This window comes from Pyricularia grisea, assembly GCF_004355905.1.
Source record: "Pyricularia grisea strain NI907 chromosome Unknown Pyricularia_grisea_NI907_Scaffold_4, whole genome shotgun sequence".
In the NCBI taxonomy this organism is placed as follows: Eukaryota; Fungi; Ascomycota; class Sordariomycetes; order Magnaporthales; family Pyriculariaceae; genus Pyricularia; species Pyricularia grisea.
Window position 1 is genome coordinate 1381944 of NW_022156718.1, and position 23143 is coordinate 1405086.

Here is a 23143-nt window from a genome sequence, read left to right on the forward strand (position 1 = left end):
GACAAATTGTTTTTAAATTCAAACCAAAATAATTTTTGGTTAAACTTATAGGTACAAATAAAACCACGAATTAAACCACGGTTTAATTAGTGAAACTCGCGTTTAGGAATAAGCCCTGAGACTACCAATAACCCACATAAAATTATTCGCAACGGTAATTTTACAACGCTTTCATTACGCCAAATTACCTACTTCGATACAATTAAATATGTCTTCGTAATTCTCTCCTTTAAAATTTCGGAATTTTCAACTTTAATTGCCCCAATTACAACCTGTGCATCGCATCATGCACACCCTTTATAAACGTAAACGTAAAGTTTGGGTCTAAGTGCACCTTGCTTTTTTTACGAGGTCGTAACTCCTTAATTTTGGCCTCCGAATCTTCGATTTGACGTGACTTATAGGCTATTTCAACGTCTTTCTTAGGCATGCCCTTTTCAATGCTACGGAACAACGTTCTGCACTTAAAATTTGTACCTTCCAATTAGGTATACCGGTTAAACTTTCGCCTTTAATCTGCAAACCCTGACGGGGTCTTCCATACAGTTGTTAAAGTAATTCGATCAATTGTAGCTGTAATAGGGGCTTCGTCTTCATATTCTAATACCCCTATATATCTTGATCGAAGTGTTTTTTTGGCGTTGATTAGGACCACTTCAGGCCCGCCCAGTTTACTAGCGGTATGTTTCTCGTACTCCGTCGTTAGGAGAGGCATGGCCCTACTTGGCCTTCTTAATGCTGACCCAACTGTTTGGTCGTAACATTCTCCTATAATGATAAACCATGTCAGAATCAAGAGGTGAGGGCACCAAGTAGAGTCTTTGATAATTTCCCAAGATAAACGTATATCCCTCCCTTCCTGATTGGTGGTAAAGATGTGATTATACCGCGTTGGGAACGAGTATCCTATCTCCTAAATCATGCATATTATGGGCACTCCGGATCTTGGGTACAGCCTGATTATACAACAATCTTTGACACATGGCTTATTGTGTTTGAAAATTCCACCGATGCTGTCTTAGTTTATCTTGGTTGGCCTGTTATCTTTATAGTATAAAGCGGCAGTCTCTAGACGAGAGTATCTTGTGTTGAGCAACATTTGCGGGTATCTTACGCGTATAGCTTCTAATTTAGTCTCTAAGCTAATTGTTATATTGATCCCGTTAATGTGTAGTTACTTCATTAGCGTCCTTGTCGTATTTTTGAGGGTTCAGAGAATGTAAAAGGTTAGAAATATCTGCAAGATCGTTCTTACGGCCAGGGTAAGCATAGCACTGAAGCTAGTCTATTGGCACCTATCGACGAAGATTCTACTCTGAGGAGAGGGAAAGAAACAAACAAAGTTCTGAGCTTGAGGCGATGTAGATGAAGGTATCACCTTTGTGGGTTTTTGGTCAGGGGTCAGGATTAGAGGGTCTTGTTTGTTCATGGGCAGACATGCGAGTGGATAGACCACGTGTGGAGCCACGTGTACTCAGAACACGTAGCAGAGATTTCAACAGATCTCTGTTGGATTGTAGATAGTTACAGACAGATAGTTACCATGCATGAGAATACCGTTTAATTTGTTATATTGTTTTTACCGATCAAAGCGATCACTCTATTCCTATCAACAGGTCTGGCGATCTCAGGGTCTCCGACCATTTTCACTTATAACGTACGGGAACGATGTACCAATAGCTTTTTGCAATAAATGGTACATTGCAATCGTAGTTAAGCCAACAATTATTTCCTCGCACTTTATTTCGTCCCATGAACCGCTTTTTTAACAAGGATTGAGGTGGTCCGGCCAAGGACAGCAAATTTTGGTTGCGCCGCTCGTCCACATACAATGAGGTTTGTCAGATGGGCACGAGCCTGTGTAAGAGACGCACTCCCCTGCAAATGCCGAAGGGAGCAACCCGATAGCCAGGGCAGCGAAAAAAGTCTTTTGGATGGTGAACTGCATGTTGTCCTTTGAAGGTGTTGAATTTTGTTGGATTTTAATGCGACGAAACGATAATATTCGATGGGTAGCAAATTATTGGTATTGTAAAACCGTAATTGGAGAGGCGATGTAATAAAAGAAAATTAGGAAATCTTCACGGGTAGGAGTCCTAGCCTTTATATAAACAACTCCATTATTATGGTAAGCGGTGATAATAAACGTGTTATAGAAAAGCGGGTTGCATTCGCTATTCGGACTGCCCGACTGGCTAGACGACCTTCACGACTCGATAATAAAAATAGGTAGTTTTGGCATTAAAATTTAAAGCGTGCTTTGTTTTGCTTCGACACATAACGTCGTAAAAAGCTATATTAAATATCCCTGAACCATGTAAGCTGCGAATTAGTCATACTTGCAATGGCAAACGATACCAGTCCCATTTTGTGGATCAGATAAGGTATTATCCAGGTATAAATTTATACCAGTCCGCTTCTTTTTCGATGGTTTCCCTGCTTACCATATGGTATAGGCTCCTGGCGGCGGAAATAACCAATTTATTCCCTGGCTACATAATGGAAATAAACCCTTTAACAATTACCAAATCGAGCTTATATATAGCTAGGGTTACGGCCAAGTATATATTGGAAAACTTTAATGCATTAAACGCTGTTAATGAAAATTTTAAATTAAAAAGAAAAAGGAAATTACAATTAACGGCGCGTTTACCGATGTAAAAACGAAAACCGGGGGCAGCGGATATGGCTTTTTTTTTTTTTAACCATACAAAAATGCCACGGTAAGGCGCCGACCTTCTTTAATTCCAAATGCTTTCTAGCCTTAATTTCCGGCGCGTTAAAATTGCCTTGGCTAGCTTCGTGGCCATGCGATAAAGAAAAACAAATTGGTAAAGCCAATAAACGATTTCCCTACGCGGGAATCGGCAATTAGGTGAAGATTTCCTTCGAAAACCCATATAAAAAGGTGCAATTTAAATTTTAACTTTAGCGACCGGCCCAAAAGCGCCACCGGGTGCTCGTTAAAATGGTAAATTAAATTTATGGCTTTTAAAAACCACGTTTTTCAATGTAATTATAATGCCGGATATAATTATCGACGTTGTAAATATTTTAACGGATGTAATAAGCATCGATTTAAAAGAATTTAACATTAAAATGGCGCATATAACGAAGGGCGCGGTTAAGAACGCATTTTTTAAACTGATAAACGTCCGATAACCTTTTTATTTCATATTTCGACGGGATACCATGTTATTTCCGGGCATTTTGGATTTTCATAATTTAATAAATTTTAAATAATTTAAATATATTTATCGGGCCTTAAGTTTAAAACAATGCTTTTACGCGTTTATAAAAGTAAACTCCTCCTTAAAAACTTTGCTTTTATTAATAATATCCATATTAATTTATAAATATATATAATATTAATCGTGCGGTTTATATAATATAAACTAGGATATATTAATATACCCCGCGTTTAATATAATTAATATTGTTATATTAATATTATTGTATTAAGAATATATATTAACACGAATAAATATAATCTGCGTCACAATTACATGAGTTAATAAAACGCATTAATAATATATAAATATAACGCGCATAATATAATCTGCGTCACAATTACATGAGTTAATAAAACGTATTAATAATATATATATATATATATATAACGCGCATTAATTAATATATAAATAAATATAATGCGTATTAAAAAAAAATATTTGTACAATATATTAAGGGTGCAAAAGCCCGTTTCCAAACAAGAAAAAGAACAGGAAATCATCGAATTTAATTATTACTTCACTTTACAATACAACTATTTTATAAACTTTAATTACGTTCCAACGTAATTTCAAGGCTTATCCCTAAACGCGAGCTCTACTAATTAAGCCGTGGTTTAATTTGTGGCTTTGCTTATACCTGTAAATCCAACCAAAAATTACTCTGGTTCAGGTTTAAGGACAATTTGTTTATTTTCGTCGCAAATGGAGGTGATTTCGGCAATTCGGCGACCGATACTCCGTTATAATTAATTAAATAAAAGTCGTAAAAATAAACGGTTTATACGTTAAATATAATAATTAACGAAATAATTAATAATAATTTAATTTATATTTTTAATCGTTATATTGGTCGAATTGGGATATAGGTGGCTTTAATTCGCAAATGGAGGTTGGGTTTTTAAAGAAAATTGGAATTTTTAATTCTTTTTTAATTATATTTTTATTTTAAATATAATTTAAAAATTTTTACACGTGGGGGGTGGTTTATATATATATACTATATATATAAATCTTTATAAATATATTACGTAATATAAAGTATTTAATTTTCGAATAGGTAAAATATTAAATATTTTTAATATATTTTGTAATTAAAACGGGTTTATTATTTTCCCAATTTTAATAATATTAACACCAAGATTTTAATGATTAAATAACCGGTATAAACAAACGTCCACGTTAAAAGAAAAATTTAAATATTTTTAAATTTTATTTTATATTTATTTTAATTTAAATAAAAAAATAACGTTTTTTTATTATTATATATAATTAATAAAAAAAATTATAATATCGAATTTTTATTTTATAGAGCCTTTTATTAATAAATATATTAATTATTAAATATTTATATAAAATATTAAATTTAACGTATATTTATACAAGTAAAAAATTAACGAACGATAATATAAAAGAATAAACTATACGTGGGTATTGATATAAGTATATTTATTATTATATAAAAATAAATAATTTATATATATTATTATTTATATATAAATTTTTAAATAGGGCGTTAAAAATAATAATATTATTATTAAATTTTATTTTAATTTTGATATAACTTTTATAAATATAAGGTTTTAACCATTAAAAAGCTTTATTTTTAAACTTTATAACGATAGTTTTATTATTTTTTTACCATTTTTATTTAATCAAATATTCGTTAATAAACAAATATATAATATTTTAATTGTATCGCCGGTGCGGATATAGTGCGGCAACAGTGCGTGTACTGTGTAATTCTGTCGCTTGCGACGAAAATCGACAATATGTTTTCAGGTAGTCTTAATACTCAAACTAAACCACCCCTGCTTCGCAGTGGTGGACCGGACGTTTTATATATTTTTTAACCATACGGTTTTTCAACCAATTAAATTGGCCGAAAAAATCGCGCCCGTTTTAATTTAAGGACATTTTGTCGATTTTTGTCGTGAACGACGGAATTATACAATATATTTATTATATATATATTATATATATATATATTATATACGTAACGGCGAAATAATTTTTAAATTATGTATTTTTTATTTACGAATATTTAATTAAATAAAAATGGTTGAAATATAATTAAAAAATCGTTATAAGGTTTAAAATTAGGGCTTTTTTATGGTAAAATGTTTACATTAATATATTTTACACAAAAACAAAAATAAAAATTAATAATAATATTATTATGTTTAACGTTTTATTTAAAAATCTATATATAAATAATAATATATATAAACTTTTTATTTTTATATAATAGTAAATATAATTATATTAATATTTATGTATAGGTTTTTTATCTCAATTATCGTTCGTTAATTTTTTATTTATATAAATATACGTTAAATATAATAATTAATATATTTATTAATAAAAAGTTTTATAATGAGAAATTTCGAGATAATAAACCTTTATACTAATTATATATAATATAAAAATAACGTTTATTTTTTTTATTTAATTTAAAGTAAGTATAAAATAAAATTTAAAAATTTATAAATTTTATTAAATTTATATATAAAATACGCAATTTTAATAATATTTAAAAAAAAAGATTTACGTGGACGTTTGGTTATACCGGTTATATAATCGTTAAAAGTTTAGTATTAATATCGTTAAAATTGGTAAAAATATAAGCCCGTTTTAACTGTAAAATTTATTAAAAGTATTTAATTATTTACCTGCTCGAATATTAAATATTTGATATTACGTAATATATTGGTAAAAGTTTATATATATAATAAATACGTATATACTACCCCCCACGAGTAATGAATTTAAAAGTATACCTAAAAATAAAAATATAATTAAAAAAATTAAAAAATTGCAATTTTATTTTAAAAACCCAACCTCCATTTGCAAATTAAGGCCACCCATATCCCAATTCAACCAATATAATAATTAAAAATATAAAATAAATCGTTGTTGATTATTTTACTAATTGTTATATTTAACGTATAAACCGTATTTTTCTACCATTTTTATTCAATTAATTATAACGGAATGTCGGTCGTCAAATTACCGAAATTACCTTTATTTGCGAGGGAAATAAATAAATTATCCTTAAACCTAGTTTTAATAGTCCTAAGGCTTATCCCTAAACGCGAACTCCACCAATTAAACCGCGTAATTTAATTCGTGGCTTTGCTCATACCTATAAATCCAACCAAAAATTACTTTGGTTCAGGTTTAAGGATAATTTGCTTATTTTGCGTTTAAATGAAGGTAATTTCGCCAATTCGGCGACCGACATTCCGTTATAATTAATTAAATAAAAATCGTAAAAATAAACCGTTTATACGTTAAATATAAGAATTAACGAAATAATTAATAACCATTTATTTTATATTTTTAATCGTTATATTGGTCGAATCAGGATATAGGTGCCCTTAAATTTTTAATGGAGGTTAAATTTTTAAATCTTTAATTTTTTTAATTTCTTTTTATTATACTTTTATTTTTAAACAAAGTTTAAATATTTTTACACGTGGGGTATAATATATACGCATATATTATATATATTAATTTTGGCTAATATATTACTTAATATAAATTGTTAAGTATTCGAATAAGTAAAATATTAAATACTTTTAATAAATTTTGCAATTAAAACGGGTTTATATTTTTAGCAATTTTAATAATATTAAAATTAAAACTTTAACGATTATATAACCGGTATAAACAAACGTCCTCGTAGATCTTTTTTTTAAGTATTATTAAAATTGCGTATTTTATATATAAATTTAATAAAATTTATAAATTTTTAAATTTTATTTTATATTTATTTTAAATCAAATAAAAAAATAAACGTTATTTTTATATTATATATAATTAATGTAAAGGTTTATTATCTCTAAATCTTTTATTATAAAACTTTTTATAAATAAATATATTAATTATTAAATTTAACGTTTATTTATATTAATAAAGAATTAACGAACGATAATTTAAATAAAAAATTTATACGTAAATATTAATATAATTATATTTATTATTATATAAAAATAAAACATTTATAAATATTATTATTTATATATAAATTTTCAAATAGGGCGTCATAACGGATTCGTGCTAAATATACGTATTATATAACGTGTTAAAACGACGGGAATATACGTAACCCTCCCTTATATAAACACCCTTCCAACGCGAACAAATAACGGTTTTATACCTATACCCTTTAATTTTAATAATAATTCCATTTAAAAACCCAATAATTACAAAACCGTTAACCTACCCTTTTATGTTTATTAAAATTCGTTTTTGTTTCGATTATTTATAAATTTACTATTAATAATTAAAAACACCGCCCCAATAACGAGAATTACCGTCCAAAAAATATAGCGAATAATTAATAAATTATAAAAAAAAAGCCAATTTTTTTAATTAAACGTTCTAATAATATTAACCGCGGCCAAAATTTTCCAAACCGCGTTATCGTTTCGACGGAAACCCTTTTAAAACTTTTTATCGTATAATAATTTATTAACGTTATTTACGGTTTAACCTTATATTATAAAATATAAATTACGACGGAACGCGGATTTTATTAATAATTATCGAAATTAATATAAATATTTTTAAATAAATTTAAAATTTACCGTCCAAAAAATCGTCCGTTTTTAATATAAAATTGGTAATAAAAATAAAGTTTATAATTACGTCGATTTTTTGGAATATTTAAAACGTATATACGATAATTTTTATAAACGTATTTAAATTTTCGCCAAATTTAAATTGTTAAAAATAAAATTTAACCAATTTTTTATTTAATTTATTATAATTTTCGAAAAGATTTTAATAACGGCGGACGGGTTTTTTTGGTCGGACGAAATACGGATAAATTTCCTACGTTTTAAAATTTTGGCCCGAATTAAAAAAATATATATAAAACGGAATACCGTAAATAATTTATATTTTAACGCGGTAATAATTAATCGCCAAATGGCCCAAAATTTAAAAATTTTTAACTTGGAAAAACGGTATAATTAATACCGTATTTAAATAATTATAACCCCGAAATTTATAAACAATAAAAATACCCCAATAACGGGCGTTAATATTTTAAAAATAAATAAATATAATTTATTTAAAAATAAATATCGGTACGGACGTTTCCCGGTTTTAATAACGACGAAAAACGAAATAAAATAACGCGTTTTTTAAATTTTATAAAAAAAATATTAACGGCGGCGCAAATTAAAAACGAATTTCCGTTACGGAAATATTATTTACCAACTAATAAATTATAAATTTATAACGGTATTACGTCCAAATATAACGGTTACCGCAATATTATTTAAAAAATTTTAATAAAAAACAAATAATTTTTAATATAAAATTTAATTAAAAATTTAAACCGGATAATATAAAAAAAATAAAAACCGTAAAAACGGTAAAAATAATAACCGACGGCGGCGAAGAAAAAACTTACCAAATTATAAATAATTTACCCTTTTTTATCCCCGTTTTTTTAAATAATTTACAATTTATTAATATATAAATAAATTTAAATTACGAATATTATGCGGCAATAAACAAAAAATGCGCGGTTCGGTTACGGGTTAATAGGTTTCCGTTACCTATTCCGCGTTAATTAAATATTATATTAAATCGCGCGTCCCTAATAATACGGAAAATTGCAAAATATTATTACGATTAGGGTTGGGACCGATACGATTGGGTAAAAACGAAAAGAGTGTCGGGAACCGAAACCAAAACTACTAGGAATTGCGGACCAAAAATAAAAAAAGGGAAATACAGGGTTACCTAATAATAAAATAAGAAACCCTAACCCGATTACCGGGACAAGAATAATTATAATTATTATTAAAAAAATAATCGGACCAGCGGTAATTATTTTAAAATAATTATAATTATTTATATAAAAGTAATTATACCTGGAATAAAGTTTATATAAAACGCGTTTATTATTATTTAAATAAATTCGATTTTAGGATTGTTTAATAGCAATTAAACTTTAATTAATTTTAATATTTATTTAAAACCGATTATAATTTTACCCCAGTTATTAAAAATCCCTAATTACCCAATTAAACGTTTAATTATTTTAACCTATTATATTTTATTATAAAAATGGGTTACCCCGATATTTTAATTATAATATATTAATTGTTTTTATTTAATATTTTGTTTTAAAATATACCGAATAATATCGCCGAAATAATATTTTCCAATAAAACCACCTTTTAAACCCCTTTTACTATTAACGTTCCGGTTAACGTTAACGTTTTACGTTAAATAATCGCGATATTTTAAACCGAAAATCGATAATTTTAGGAACGAATAACCGAATAAATTAACCGAATTAATAAAAATAATATTAAATATTTTTTATTTACGTTTTTTAACGGTATTACAAATATTTTATAAAATTTTTTTGCGGGAATTCGAATATATTTATATTTTAACGAAAATAATTTCGATAACGATATAAATAAAATTATTTACGCAATTTTATTTTTAAAAAACGACGCGTTCGCCTGGTTCGAACCCATATTGCGAAATTACCTGGATTATAAAAAAGAAAACCGTAAAATTGAAATTAACCGTATTTTCGACGATTACGATAATTTCGAAAAATATTTTAAAAAAATATTTGGTAATTTAAACGAAAAATATACGGTTAAATGTAAATTAATACGTTTTACTTAAACCGAATTGGTATTTAAATATACCAGTAAATTTCGATAAATTACCGTTGAATTATTATAAGGCCCCGAAATTTTAATAATACGTTTTTATACGGGATTTAAAAAAAAAGTTAAAAACGAATTTATTAAAAAAAAACGACCCAATACCCTAATTAAATACGTAAAATTAATAATTAAAATTAATAACCGATAATATAAAAAAAAATTGGAATAACGCGAAAAACGTAATATATAGGGACCAATTTTGCGATAAATTAATACCGGACGCAAATATTAATATTTTAAACCGTTTCGTTAATATAATACCTTATATGGGACGTATAACGGATTTATAAATTTTAACGCGATATAATATAAAAAACCTCGTAAAGATTCCAAAAATGGCAAATATTTGAAATATAATAAAATAAGGTATATCGTTAAAAATTGCCCTGGAAATTAAAATAATATCCCCGGTTTTATTTTCGATTTTAGGGGCAAACCCGAAAAAATACGAGGATTTAACGCTACAAATTACTAGTAGGTATAATTTAATTAATATAACCTAATAAATTGGATTATTTATTACGATAATAATTATTTAATTTATAATAATTCCGAGGTAAATATAGGATAATACTTTTAAAAATTAAAAAATATCCGAATATTAATAATAAAAAACCGAATATTTACAAAAATAAGGTTATTAACCAATTTATACCGATAAAACGTTATACTACCCGAATTTACAAATTCGAACGTTTTAAAAAAATCCGATACGGAATTATTGGAATAAATCCACCGTATTAAAATAATTAATCAATTTTTAACGGAAAAATTTTCTAATAACGTTTTAAAAAAAGGTTTAAACGACGAAAAAAAAGTAATATTAAACCGTTATAACGCGGAAAATATTAACGATTTTTATAAATACGTTAAAAATTAATCGATTTATACCGAAACGATTCATTAATTTAATTTCCAGGATATAATCCGGTATAATAAAAGTAGGATTTTTTAAGAAACCCAAATTCCACGTTTGGAAACCACCCAATATTTAATATTAAATATCCGAAATACCCCCGCGTTTTTTAGGCCAAATATTTCCGAAATAATTACGGAATTTATTTAAATAAGAAAATTTACCATAATTTTTTTTTTCGGCGACGATTAATTATAAGGATTAGCGAAATTTATCGATTAAAAAATTACCCAATTGGGAAATTAAAATTAAATTACGGGATAAATTAGTAATTATTTTTACGCCATATAACGAATATTTTATAATATATTGCAACCAATTAGGTTTTTTATAATACGAATATACCCGTAATATATATAAAATTTATATATTAGCTAAAATATAGGATTAATACGTACGAAAATAACGATACCAAATATTTATATTTATAATTAAAATTATATAAGATCCGAAAACGAAAAATAAATCAATGTTTACGAACGTATATAAAATATTTATATTAGCAAAATATTTATTCGACGAAATTAAAACGAAAAATAATTTCGTACCCCGAAATAAAAAGAATAAGGATTTAAAACGGGAATTTAATAAGCCAAAAAATTAAAATAGCCAAACGGTATAAAATACCAAACGGTAATAATAAAAACGGAATAAAAAACCTTAAACGTTATATAAAATACGGTAATAAAATACGAATATATATTCCTTAATATGTAATTCGATAAAAAACCTATACGAACATTTTTCGATAATAAAATATAAAATAATTATATATTATTAAAAATCGTAACGGAACGACGGATATTTTGGTAGTAAAAAAAAAATTATATTAATTATAAACCGTAAAAAAAAAGCAGTTTTATACGGAAACGGTATTATCGAAATAAAAACCGTATATTTTTGGATGGAAAATTACAGACGAAAAAAATAAATTATTTTAAATATTACGGAAATAAAAGATAAAAACATAATTTTAGGAATTTTTTGGTTTAAAAAAAGTAATTTTAAAATAAATTAAATAATCGGCCAAATTTAATGGGAAAAATATTTAATTATTAAACTATTTATAATATATAAGTGTTTATATAAAAAATATAAGGTACGGATAAACCAAATAAAATAAATAGCGTATTTATAAAAAAGACGACCAAACCCGGAATTAATATTAAAAAAAAAACGATTATTTATAAATTAAAACCGATCCAATTTTATAATACCAAATATAAACGAACAGACCGAAAACGGTAAAATTCCAAAAAAATACCAAATTTATATACGATTATTTAACCAAAAATTCGAAATAAAATTACCCGAATATAATTTATTCGATTACGAAATATTATTTAAAAAAGGAATTTAACCGAAATTTTATAAAATATACGGTTTAAACCCAATATAAATGGAAATATTAAACGAATATCTCGCAAAAAATTTCGAAAAAGGTTATATTAAATTATTAATATTACCAATAAAATACCCAATTCTTTTCGTACCAAAAAAAAACGGAAAATTACAATTATACGTGGATTATAAATAATTAAATAATATTATTATTAAAAATTGCTATTTGTTCCTATTAATAGGAGAATTTCGAAATATATTTTACTAAATATAATAATTTATAATATTAAATTTTAAAGGAATATATAATTTAATCCGTATAAAAAAAGGCGAAAAATGGAAAACCGCGTTTCGTACCAGACGAAAATATTATAAATACCTAATAATATTTTTCGGTTTTATTAACGTCCCAATAACCTTTTAAATTATAATTAACCATATTTTTAAGGAATATTTAAATATTTTCGTCGTTATTTATTTGGACGATATTCTTATTTTTTCCAAAACGTTGGAAAAATATAAAAAATACATTTATACGGTTTCATAAAGATTATAAAACGTTAAACTTTTAATTAAACCGGAAAAATGTTTTTTTTACAATAAGCAAATTAATTTTTTAAAATATATTATCTTTTTTGGAAAAATAAAGATGGAAAAATTAAAAATTTAAATCATAAAAAAATAGTTTTAACCGTAAAACGTAAAAAACGTTCCGAACCTTTTTCGAATTCGTTAATTTTTACAAATAATTTATTAAAAAATATGGCGCGATTATTACCTTTTTAATTAATATAACCAAAAAAGATTTTAAATTCCGATAAACGGAATAGGTATAGTAGGTTTTCGAATAATTACAAAACGTAATAATACGAAAACCAATTTTTAAAGTACCAAACCCAAAAAAACCTTTCGAAATTAAAACCAACGTATCCGATTATAAAAGGGTAGGCTAACGGCCCCGTAACTATTGGGTTCCCAAATAAAATTATTATTAAAATTAAAGAATAAAAGTATAAAACCGTTATTTATTCGCGTTAAAAAGGTATTTATATAAAAAAAGGTTACATATATTCCCGTCGCTTTAATACGTTATATAATACGTATATTTAATATAAATCCGTTATATAATTTTTTTGGACGCCCTCCTTAATCGGGGCGGGTCGGCCCGGGCTTAAAACGTCGCGTTCCGTAATCCGTATTATTTCCTTTTTTATTTCGATATTATATTAACCGGTTTCGTCCAATTATTTGGATTATTATTCCTATAATATTGGTTAAAACCGTAATCCGTATTTTTTACCCGTTTTTTCTTCGCGTACCTTTTTTTTTTATAAACCTTTCCTATTCCCTTTTTATTCCGTTTTTATTTTATTTTTATTTCGTTTTTATTTTATTTTTATTTTATTTTTAATCCGCGGTTATATTTGGATATATTTTGGGTTAACCCGGGGCGCGGGTTTTTTTTATTACCCCGTTTACGGTTTAATAATAAACAGATTTTTTTATTTACCCGCCCGTTATTTATTTTTTTTCGTATTTTTTATTTATTATTATAACCGCAAATAAATTTTTTACCCTATTTATTTTTTCCGCGTTTTCGTTTTTTTTTCGGTTAATTTTTTTTTTACCCATTTTTTATACGTTTTTCGCTTATATTCGCTATTATACCGCCGTTCATTTTTATCGCGTTATATTCATTATTAAATTAAATAATACAATAACCGGTATTTTTAAAAAAAAGGATAAATTTTTTCAACGTTTTTTCGGTTTATCGGATAATTATAACGACCCTAATATTTCCGTAATAAATTTATACCGGTATATTTTTTCCGTTTATTTTTTCCCGTTAATATATTATATAAAAATCCCGCCGCGTTATAAATGTAATTATCGTTAAAAATAATTTTAACAATAAATCGTTTATTATTTTTAAATAGTAATTTCCGTTTTATTTTTTATATATTAACGCGGTAAAAACTATTAATATTTTCGATTACGCCCCCCGTTTTAACGGTACGGTTTATAATAAATATTATAAAAATAAAAAATCGGTTTATAATTATAAAAAAATTTTATATATTAAAAACCCGTTTTTCCGCCGCAAATTTCGTATATTGTAAAAAATTATATATCGTAATTAATATATTACCGCCGTTATTATATTTTACGAAAAAAGAAAAGGCCGTATCGTAAAATCGGGCCGTCGCGTCCGTATAACGGATAAGTTTTATATCGTTTATACGGTATATTTAAAAAAATATTATCGTTTACGTAATATTAAAAACGTAATCGTTTTGGGCGGTAATTATAATAATAATAATATAATTATTATTTATGATAATAATAATAATAATAATAAAATTACGTAATAATTTACCCGTAAATTCGCCCAAAATATAAATTATTTCGAAATAAATTCCGTTTTTTTTTAATTTTTATCCCGCCGCGTTAACGTATTGGCGTCCAAAAACGTAATTAATAACATTATTTCGAAATTTTTAAAATATATACGCGTTACGCGCGTAAAATTTTCGCCGTTTAACGCTAAATTAACGCAACCATTTTCGTTTTCGCCGTTATTTAATAATAAAATTAAACGCCGGTTTTTATCCGGTAATTATAACCTATTTCGCGTTCGTTAATTTATTTCCGTAATTTTTTCTAACGTTACCGTTATATTAAAATTTCCGAATCCGTTAAAAATAATTTCGGCCGTACCCCTTTCCGCCGTTTTAATACCGGTACGTCCGGTAATTTTCGTCGTCGCGGTTTTTATAACCAATTTAACGTTTTCCGTAACCGTTTTACCGCGGTTTTTTTTTATTTTTGGCAAATTTCCGCCCCGAAAACGGGTTTTTTTTAAAACAATTTTTTAAATAATTTTAAATTTAATTCGCCCCCAAATTATTATTTAAACGACCGGAAATTAAACCGAAAAATAAATAAATACGGCCGTCGTTAATATATACCCGTAATAAAGTTTTTATAATAATTCAATTACCGGGTAAATAGGTAAATTTTTTTCCGTTCCATAAATAAATAAATAGGTAAAATTTATTTTTTTATTACGTTTTATACGTTTTTATATCGTCGTTAATTTTTAATAGGGGATTTTCCCCGGTTTTCGGGCCAATATAATATATATTCGCCCCGCCAAAAATTTAAAATTTTGTTTATTTTTTTTAATATTTATATTATAAAACGCGTAATCCGCGTAATTTCAATATTATAAACGTATTTTTAAATTTTTTAATTTTTTATAATAATTTATCGGGATCGTTTATCCCCCGGACCGTTATTTATATATATATTATTTTATTATATTTTAAATCGGTTAATAATTTATACATTTTCGAAATATTTTAAAAAGTCTTATATATATATATCGTAATTTATTTATTTAATTAATATTATACGGCCGTAATTTTTTTTTTACGGTTTTTTACAAATAAAACTTTTTTTATTTCCTATTTATTTTTTTTATTTTTTTTTTCCTCGTCCGCCGTTATTATCGGCCCCGGTTTAATATTAATACGTAATTAAAAAAAAAACGGGTCGGTAATTACACGTTCGACCAATTTTACGTAAAAAATCGAATAAATATCCCCCGGTACGTTTAACGTAATTATTAATAACGTAAATACCGCGGTTATTACATATTTTTTATAAATATAATCGAATTTGCTGTACGGGCGGTTATTACGAATATTATGGAAATTAAAATATATTTTATCGTTTATTTTAAATATTTTTATTAGGCGCCGAAACGAATTCGCCCCAATTTTTTATCGTTATTATATATATATTATAATAATTTGGGCGATATTTATACTTTAACGTAAATATTCGATAAAATAAATCGCGCGTTTTTTTAAATTCGTAAAAAAAACGGGCGACGGGGATTACCGGAACGGAATAACTTTAATATTAAACCTTAATAATAATTTATTCGGATTAATATCCGTAATTAAAAAATTTTTATTATTAAAGGTTAATTAAATTACGTCCAAATATTCGGGTTAATTTTTTTAATCGAACGCCACGTAAATTTGTAAATAATATTGTATTTTTTAATTCGTTCGTTTTATACCGCCATCGGTTTCGGGGTAATATATTATAAAAAATAATTGTTTAATTCCTATTTATTTATATAATTCCGTCCAAAATCCGCCTATTTAATTTAACCCCTTATTTAAAATAATTTGGTCGGAAAAGCCCCGGAATTATTATTATACCATTTTAAATTTTATTACGCAATTTTTTACTTTTATTAAATATATTATTTTTAATTATATATATTTGGATAATTTATCGGTTATAATTATTAAATACCGGAAAACGGTTTTATTATATCCGGGTAAATTCGTTATAAAATTTATAAAAATTTATTTCCAATATCTATCCAATATTGGTAAAAATTATAATAAGTTTTATCGAAAACGTCGGGAAAATTTTAATTTTCGGTATATATTATAATTACGGATAAATTATTTTACGTATTTTATTATTCCGTTCCAATAATAATTTTTTACCAAAACGGCGAAAATATTATTCCGGTTTATATAATTTATAATAGGGGATTTATAAACTTTTTGGAAAATAACGGTAATTAAGGATTTTTAATTTAATAATTATAAACGCTTTTGGTATAAAAATATATTTAACGCGTTAACCGCGTAATTTATAATTTACGCCTTCGTTTCGGCTTTTGGAGGGAAATGTCGCGCGTTATTATTAACCATTTTTAAACGTACGTAATATATATAATTTTCCCGTAACGTTTTTTACTAAAAAACGGCCAAATACGGCTATAAAAACGGGATAATAGGTAATATATTAGTTTAAATCCGGGGGTTAATTTAATTCGGTATTAATATTAAAACCGGGTAAAAAAAACGTAATACGGTAATTAATTTTAATTTATAATATTCGTCCTATTTTTTCCTAATAAACGCGTCGGAAATTATTGCTAATTATTTAAAACGGAAACGGAAATAATAATAAAATTTGGCGAATATTTTTACCCACCGTATTTATTTTTCGGATATTTTTTTCGGTTTAAAAAAATATTTTAATATTTATAATCTATTAAAATTAAAAACGGTTAACGGATATTTCGTAATTCCGCGTTCCAAATTTTTAAATATGTTATTACCGCCAAAAATTTTTTATTATAAATTATATAATTTTACCGAATAAAAAATTATTAATTTTTATAATCCGTCCGTTTTTTTTTAAAATAAATAACCGCCCAAAACCGAACCGAAATAATCCGTTTCGATTTTAATTTTTATTACGTCGTTTTATTAAACGAAAATTGGGGTTTGGAAAAAAACCTTTTTTAATTTTTTAAATATATTATTAATTTTTAAAATTTAACGGAAAAATATCCTTTTTTTATTAACGATAATAATAATTCGATTAAAACGGAATAATTTTAAATAAAATTTCGGTAAAAATTAGCAAGTTTTAAAAATCTTTACAGGTTTTTTAACCGGGTAAATATTTCCTATTTCCGTATCGTTCGGATTTTTTCCGGATCCGTTTAAATCTTTTTTCCTATTTTAATAATAAATCCCAAATATTTTACCTTTTTTACCGCAAATACGTTTTTTTTTAAATTTAAATTTAATCCGGCGTTATTTATTTTTTGGAAAATTAAGCGAATTTTCCGTTAATAATCGTTTTTGAAATTTAACGAATAAATTAATATATTATTTAAATACGCCGACGTGAAATCGCCTAAAATAATTTCCAATATCCCGTTAATATAACGTTAAAAAATTACGGATATTCCGGTTAAACCAAAAAAATATACCAACCATTCGAAAAACCCGAACCGTATCCGGAACGCCGTTAAATATTCGTCGTTTTTTATTATTTTTATTTTATAAAAAACGGCGCGTATATTTATTTTTATAAATTATTTGGTTTTTATTAAAAAACGGATTATTGTTTTAATTAACGGTAACGGGTAGCGGTCCTATATTATAATATTAGTAAATATCCGGTAATTAACGTAAAAACGCCACTTGCCCGACGTTTTACGGATTATTAATATTAATACCGCCGCCGAAAAAAGATTTATTCGAATTTAACCTTTATCCATTATATTTACCAATTATTTCCGTAATTTTAATAATTGGTTTTTAAATATATAATATAACCGTTTTTAAAATAATACCGGGGTACGTTTTTAATCGTTTTTTTATAATTGGATATAATAATTAAATTACCCTTTATATAAAAGGAATTTAAACGTTTTAATTTGGTCGAATAGGTTTTCGAAACCGGCCAATTTTTTAAATAATTTAATCGGTCCGGAATTACCCGTAATAATAATATTTATTTTTAAAATTTGGGCTATTTTACGTAAAACAATCGTTATAAATTTTATTTATCCGAAAATATTCCATTTTACCTTTTTATAAACCGTTAAAAATACATTACCGATAATTATAGTAAATTTATTTCAAATTCGTCGCGCCGATAATTCGCGGACTAATATTTCCTTTATTACCCCGATACGGAATTTATTATAATCGGTTTCGAAAAAAATCCTTTTATATATTATTTAAAAAAGACTTAATATTATATTCCGGGTTAAACCCGGAATAATATAAAATAATATTAGCGTTATTTATTTGTTTATATTTATTTCGTATTTCGTAATTTCCCGTATTATTAAAAACGTATAACCTAATACGGTGCCCACTTAACGCGGGGTAAATAATAAAAACTTATCGACCCGTAACCAAATCGCGTATTTTTTGCTTATCGCCGCGTAATATTCGTAATTTAAATTTATTTATATATTAATAAATTATAAATTATTTAAAAAAACGGGGATAAAAAAAGGTAAATTATTTATAATTTGGTAAATTTTTTCTTCGCCGCCGTCGGTTATTATCCCTACCGTTTTTACGGTTTTTATTTTTTTTATATTACCCGGTTTAAACTTTTAATTAAATTTCGTATTAAAAATTATTCGTTTTTTTATTAAAAATTTTTAAATAATATTATAGCAATTATCGTATTCGGGCGTAATACCGTTACAAATTTATAATTTATTACCTGGTAAATAATATTTCCGTAACGGAAATACGCCCTTAATTTACGCCGCCGTTAATATTCCTTTTATAAAACCCAAAAAACGCGTTATTTGATTTCGCCTTCCGTTATCGTTAAAACCGGAAAACGTTCGTACCGGTATTTATTTTTAGGTAAATTATACCTATTTATCTTTGAAACGTTAACGCCCGTTATTAAAATATTTCCGTCGTTTACAAATTTCGGGGTGGTAATTATTTAAATACGGTATTAATTATACCGTTTTTTCAAATTAAAGGTTTTTAAATTTTGGGTTATTTGGCAATAAATTATTATCGCGTTAAAATATAAATTATTTACGGTATTTCGTTTTACGTATATTTTTTTAATTCGGGCCAAAATTTTAAAATATAAAAAATTTATCCGTATTTCGTCCGATTGAAAAAACCTACCCGCCGTTATTAAAAAAATTTTAAAAATCGTAATAAATTAAACAAAAAATTGGTTTAATTTTATTTTTAACAATTCGAATTTAACGAAAATTTGGGTACGTTTATAAATCCTATTTTTACCGCCAATTTTATAATAAAAACGGACGATTTTTTAGACGGCGGATTTTAAATTAACCCAAAAATATTCTTATTAATTTCGGTAATTATCAATAAAATCCGCGTTCCGCCGTAATTTATATTTTATAATATAACGTTAAACCGTAAATAACGTTAATAAACCGTCGTACGATAAAAAATTTCGAAAAAATTTTTATCGAAACGGTAACGCGGTTTGGAAAATTTTAACCGCGGTTAACGTTATTGGAACGTTTAATTAAAAAAATTGGATTTTTTTTTATAATTTGTTAATTATCCGTTATATTTTTTGGAAAGCGATTTCCGTTACTAAGGCGGTATTTTTAATTATTGGTAATAAATTTATAAATAATCGAAAAAAAAACGAATTTTAATAAATATAAAAGGGTAGGCTAACGGCCCCGTAATTGTTAAATTTCCAAATGAAATTATTATTAAAATTAAAGGGTAAAGGTATAAAACCGTTATTTGTTCGCGTTAGGAGGGTATTTATATAAAGGAGGGTTACGTATATCCCCGTCGTTTTAACACGTTATATAATACGTGCATTTAGCACGAATCCGTTACACCGATTATATAATCGGAAGATAATTTAATTAACGAAACGAAAAAAGGAAATTATATTTTTACGCCTTTTTTTTATAAAAATTATATAAATTAAAATTTAATTACCAAATATACGATAAAAAATTAATAACTATTATTCGAATATTTGAAAAATAAAAACCCCAATTATCCGGAATTAAATACGAGGTATTAATTTATACGGATTATAAAAACCTAATTTATTTTACCATTAATAAAATATTAAATAAACGATAAATTAAATAATTAAAATTCTTATTAGAATTTTATTTTAAAATTATATACCGGAAAAAAACGGAAAACGGTAGGGCCAATACCTTTAGCCGAAAACCAAATTACGAAAATACCGTACCAGAAAAAATACGCGTTATTTTTATAATAAACGAAAACGGAAATTTTTTACCAATATACCGGAATTTTATAATAATAAATATAATAATTATATTAAAAAGAATACGGAAGATTTACGAAAATAAAGTTTACGGATATTAAAAAATTTCCAAAATATAGAAACGGTTAAAATAATATTATAATTTTAAAAGAATACGATAAAAAATACGAAAAACTATTAAAAATTGCGAATTTTGCGTTAAAAGCAAATTTGCAAAATATAAGCCCTATAGGTTATTATAACTTTTACCAGCCCCCGGTAAGGCTTGGTAAATTATTACCATGGATTTTATCGTTAAACTATTATTTTTAGAAAAATTATTTATACGAACCAAATACGATAATATATTAATTATAATGGATAAATTTACCAAATATATTTATTTTTTACTATATAAAAAAAGTAATAATGCCGAAAAAATCGTCTATATATTTTTACAAATAATTATTAATAATTACGGATTACCAAAAAATATCGTTACCGATAAAAATAAGTTTTTTATATTAAAATTTTGGAAATCGTTAATAGAATAGTTAGGAATTAATTACAAATTATTAATAATATTTTACCCCCAAATAAACGGATAAATAAAACAAATTAATCAAATATTCGAATAATATTTAAAATATTACGTAAATTATAAATAAAATAATTAGGTACGATTATTATTTATAATATAATTCGTTTATAATAGTTTAAAAAACAAGAATATTAAAATAACCCCGTTTTACGCCAATTACGAATTTAATCCTATAATATACGAAAAATTTAAAATAATTATTACGGTATTACGGGCCGATAAATAAATAAACGAATTACGATAATTATATAAAAAATTCCAGTAAAAATTAAAGTTTATACGAGAAAAAATAATAAAATACGCCAATTAATATTGGATAAAAAGACCATTTTTTAAAAAAGAAAATAACGTTTATTTTATTCGATATAATATTAAAATATAACGACCAAATAGTAAATTAAATTTTACAAAATTTGGATTTTTTAAAATCGATAAAAAAATTAGCGATACCAATTATCGATTATCGTTATTAAATATTATAAAATTTTATTTAATATTTTATATATTATTATTAAAATTAGTACCATACGGTACTAATATACGAAAAATAATCGAAATCGACGTATAAAAAACCTACAAAATAAAACGAATATTCGACCATAAACGTAATTACGGTAAAATAAAATACTTTATTAAATAGGAAAATTATAAATACGAAAAAAGTATTTGGAAATTTTTTAACCATTTTTAAAATTGCCAAAAATTATTCCGCCAATATTATTAAAAATTGGAATTGCGAATAAATTAACCAAAAAAAGGACGGTTAAAAAAAATATTACCTACTATTTTTAAAGATTAAATTTACAAATACCCAATTTTATAAATTAATACCCAATACCGAATGTTAACAGGAGCCGATTTTATAAGGCTACCCTGTACCCAAAATAAATAAATAAACAAAATAAATAAATAAAACGCATGCACGCACAAAGCTTTAAATATTACGTCTTTTTTACAATAAAGCAAATAAGACAAATAAGTAATATAGCTTAGTGGTATAATTCATATAATAATAAATATAACAATAATATAAAATGCATGAGTTCGATTCCCAGTATTGTCGCATTTTTTTATAAATGCAATAAATGTAATAAATAATCCAGGTGAACGGTTCCAGCCAGCCCTGCGTGGCCAGAACCGGTCACGTGGTTCTACCCCGCACTTCCGGCAATCCGGATCGAAGAGATTATACCATGGAATCGGTACACGTATCCAATTCTAATATTCTATATAATAACGAATATAACAACAATTAATTGTGCAATTAATTATACAAATAATACAAATTTCTACTATCCGCTAATAGACGGTTATTTGCCATTTTACGGTTCAATTATCCCTACAAGTAATCTCCAATTTTAAAACCTTAAAGCTACCTCGTAACCTCCCTTAGACCGAAAACCAATCGATAATATCGATATAATCCAAAAAACGTAATTCCGGGACCAAATCCGATTCGAAAAAATTATCGAAAAACAGTTCGTCGACCCCCAAACGATTTTTTTTTATAATATTTTTTACCGATAATTTAACATCTAAACGGATAATTTTAATTTTATTACGAAATTAAAGGAAACGTTTTTATTTGCGTAATTATAATAACCGATTAAATTTTTCGGACAATTTTCGTTATATACGCGCAATTTTCTATTATATACGGAAAATATCGTTTTTAATTTTAAATTTTTACAATTCCAATATTTTTTTTAATTTAATTAATTTATCGGAGGGACGGGTTAAATTGTAAAATAAA

General features: G+C 25.5%; 1 protein-coding gene across 1 annotated transcript; it reads right to left on the bottom strand.

Moving 5' to 3' along the window:
* Positions 1-1765: 1765 nt before the first annotated feature.
* On the bottom strand, positions 1766-1948 carry PgNI_07128 (uncharacterized protein; the record flags this gene model as incomplete). The annotated part of the gene is made up of 1 exon (XM_031127145.1): positions 1766-1948. The coding sequence occupies one exon, from the start codon at positions 1946-1948 to the stop codon at positions 1766-1768; it is 183 nt and encodes a 60-aa protein (XP_030981637.1).
* Positions 1949-23143: the final 21195 nt, after the last annotated feature.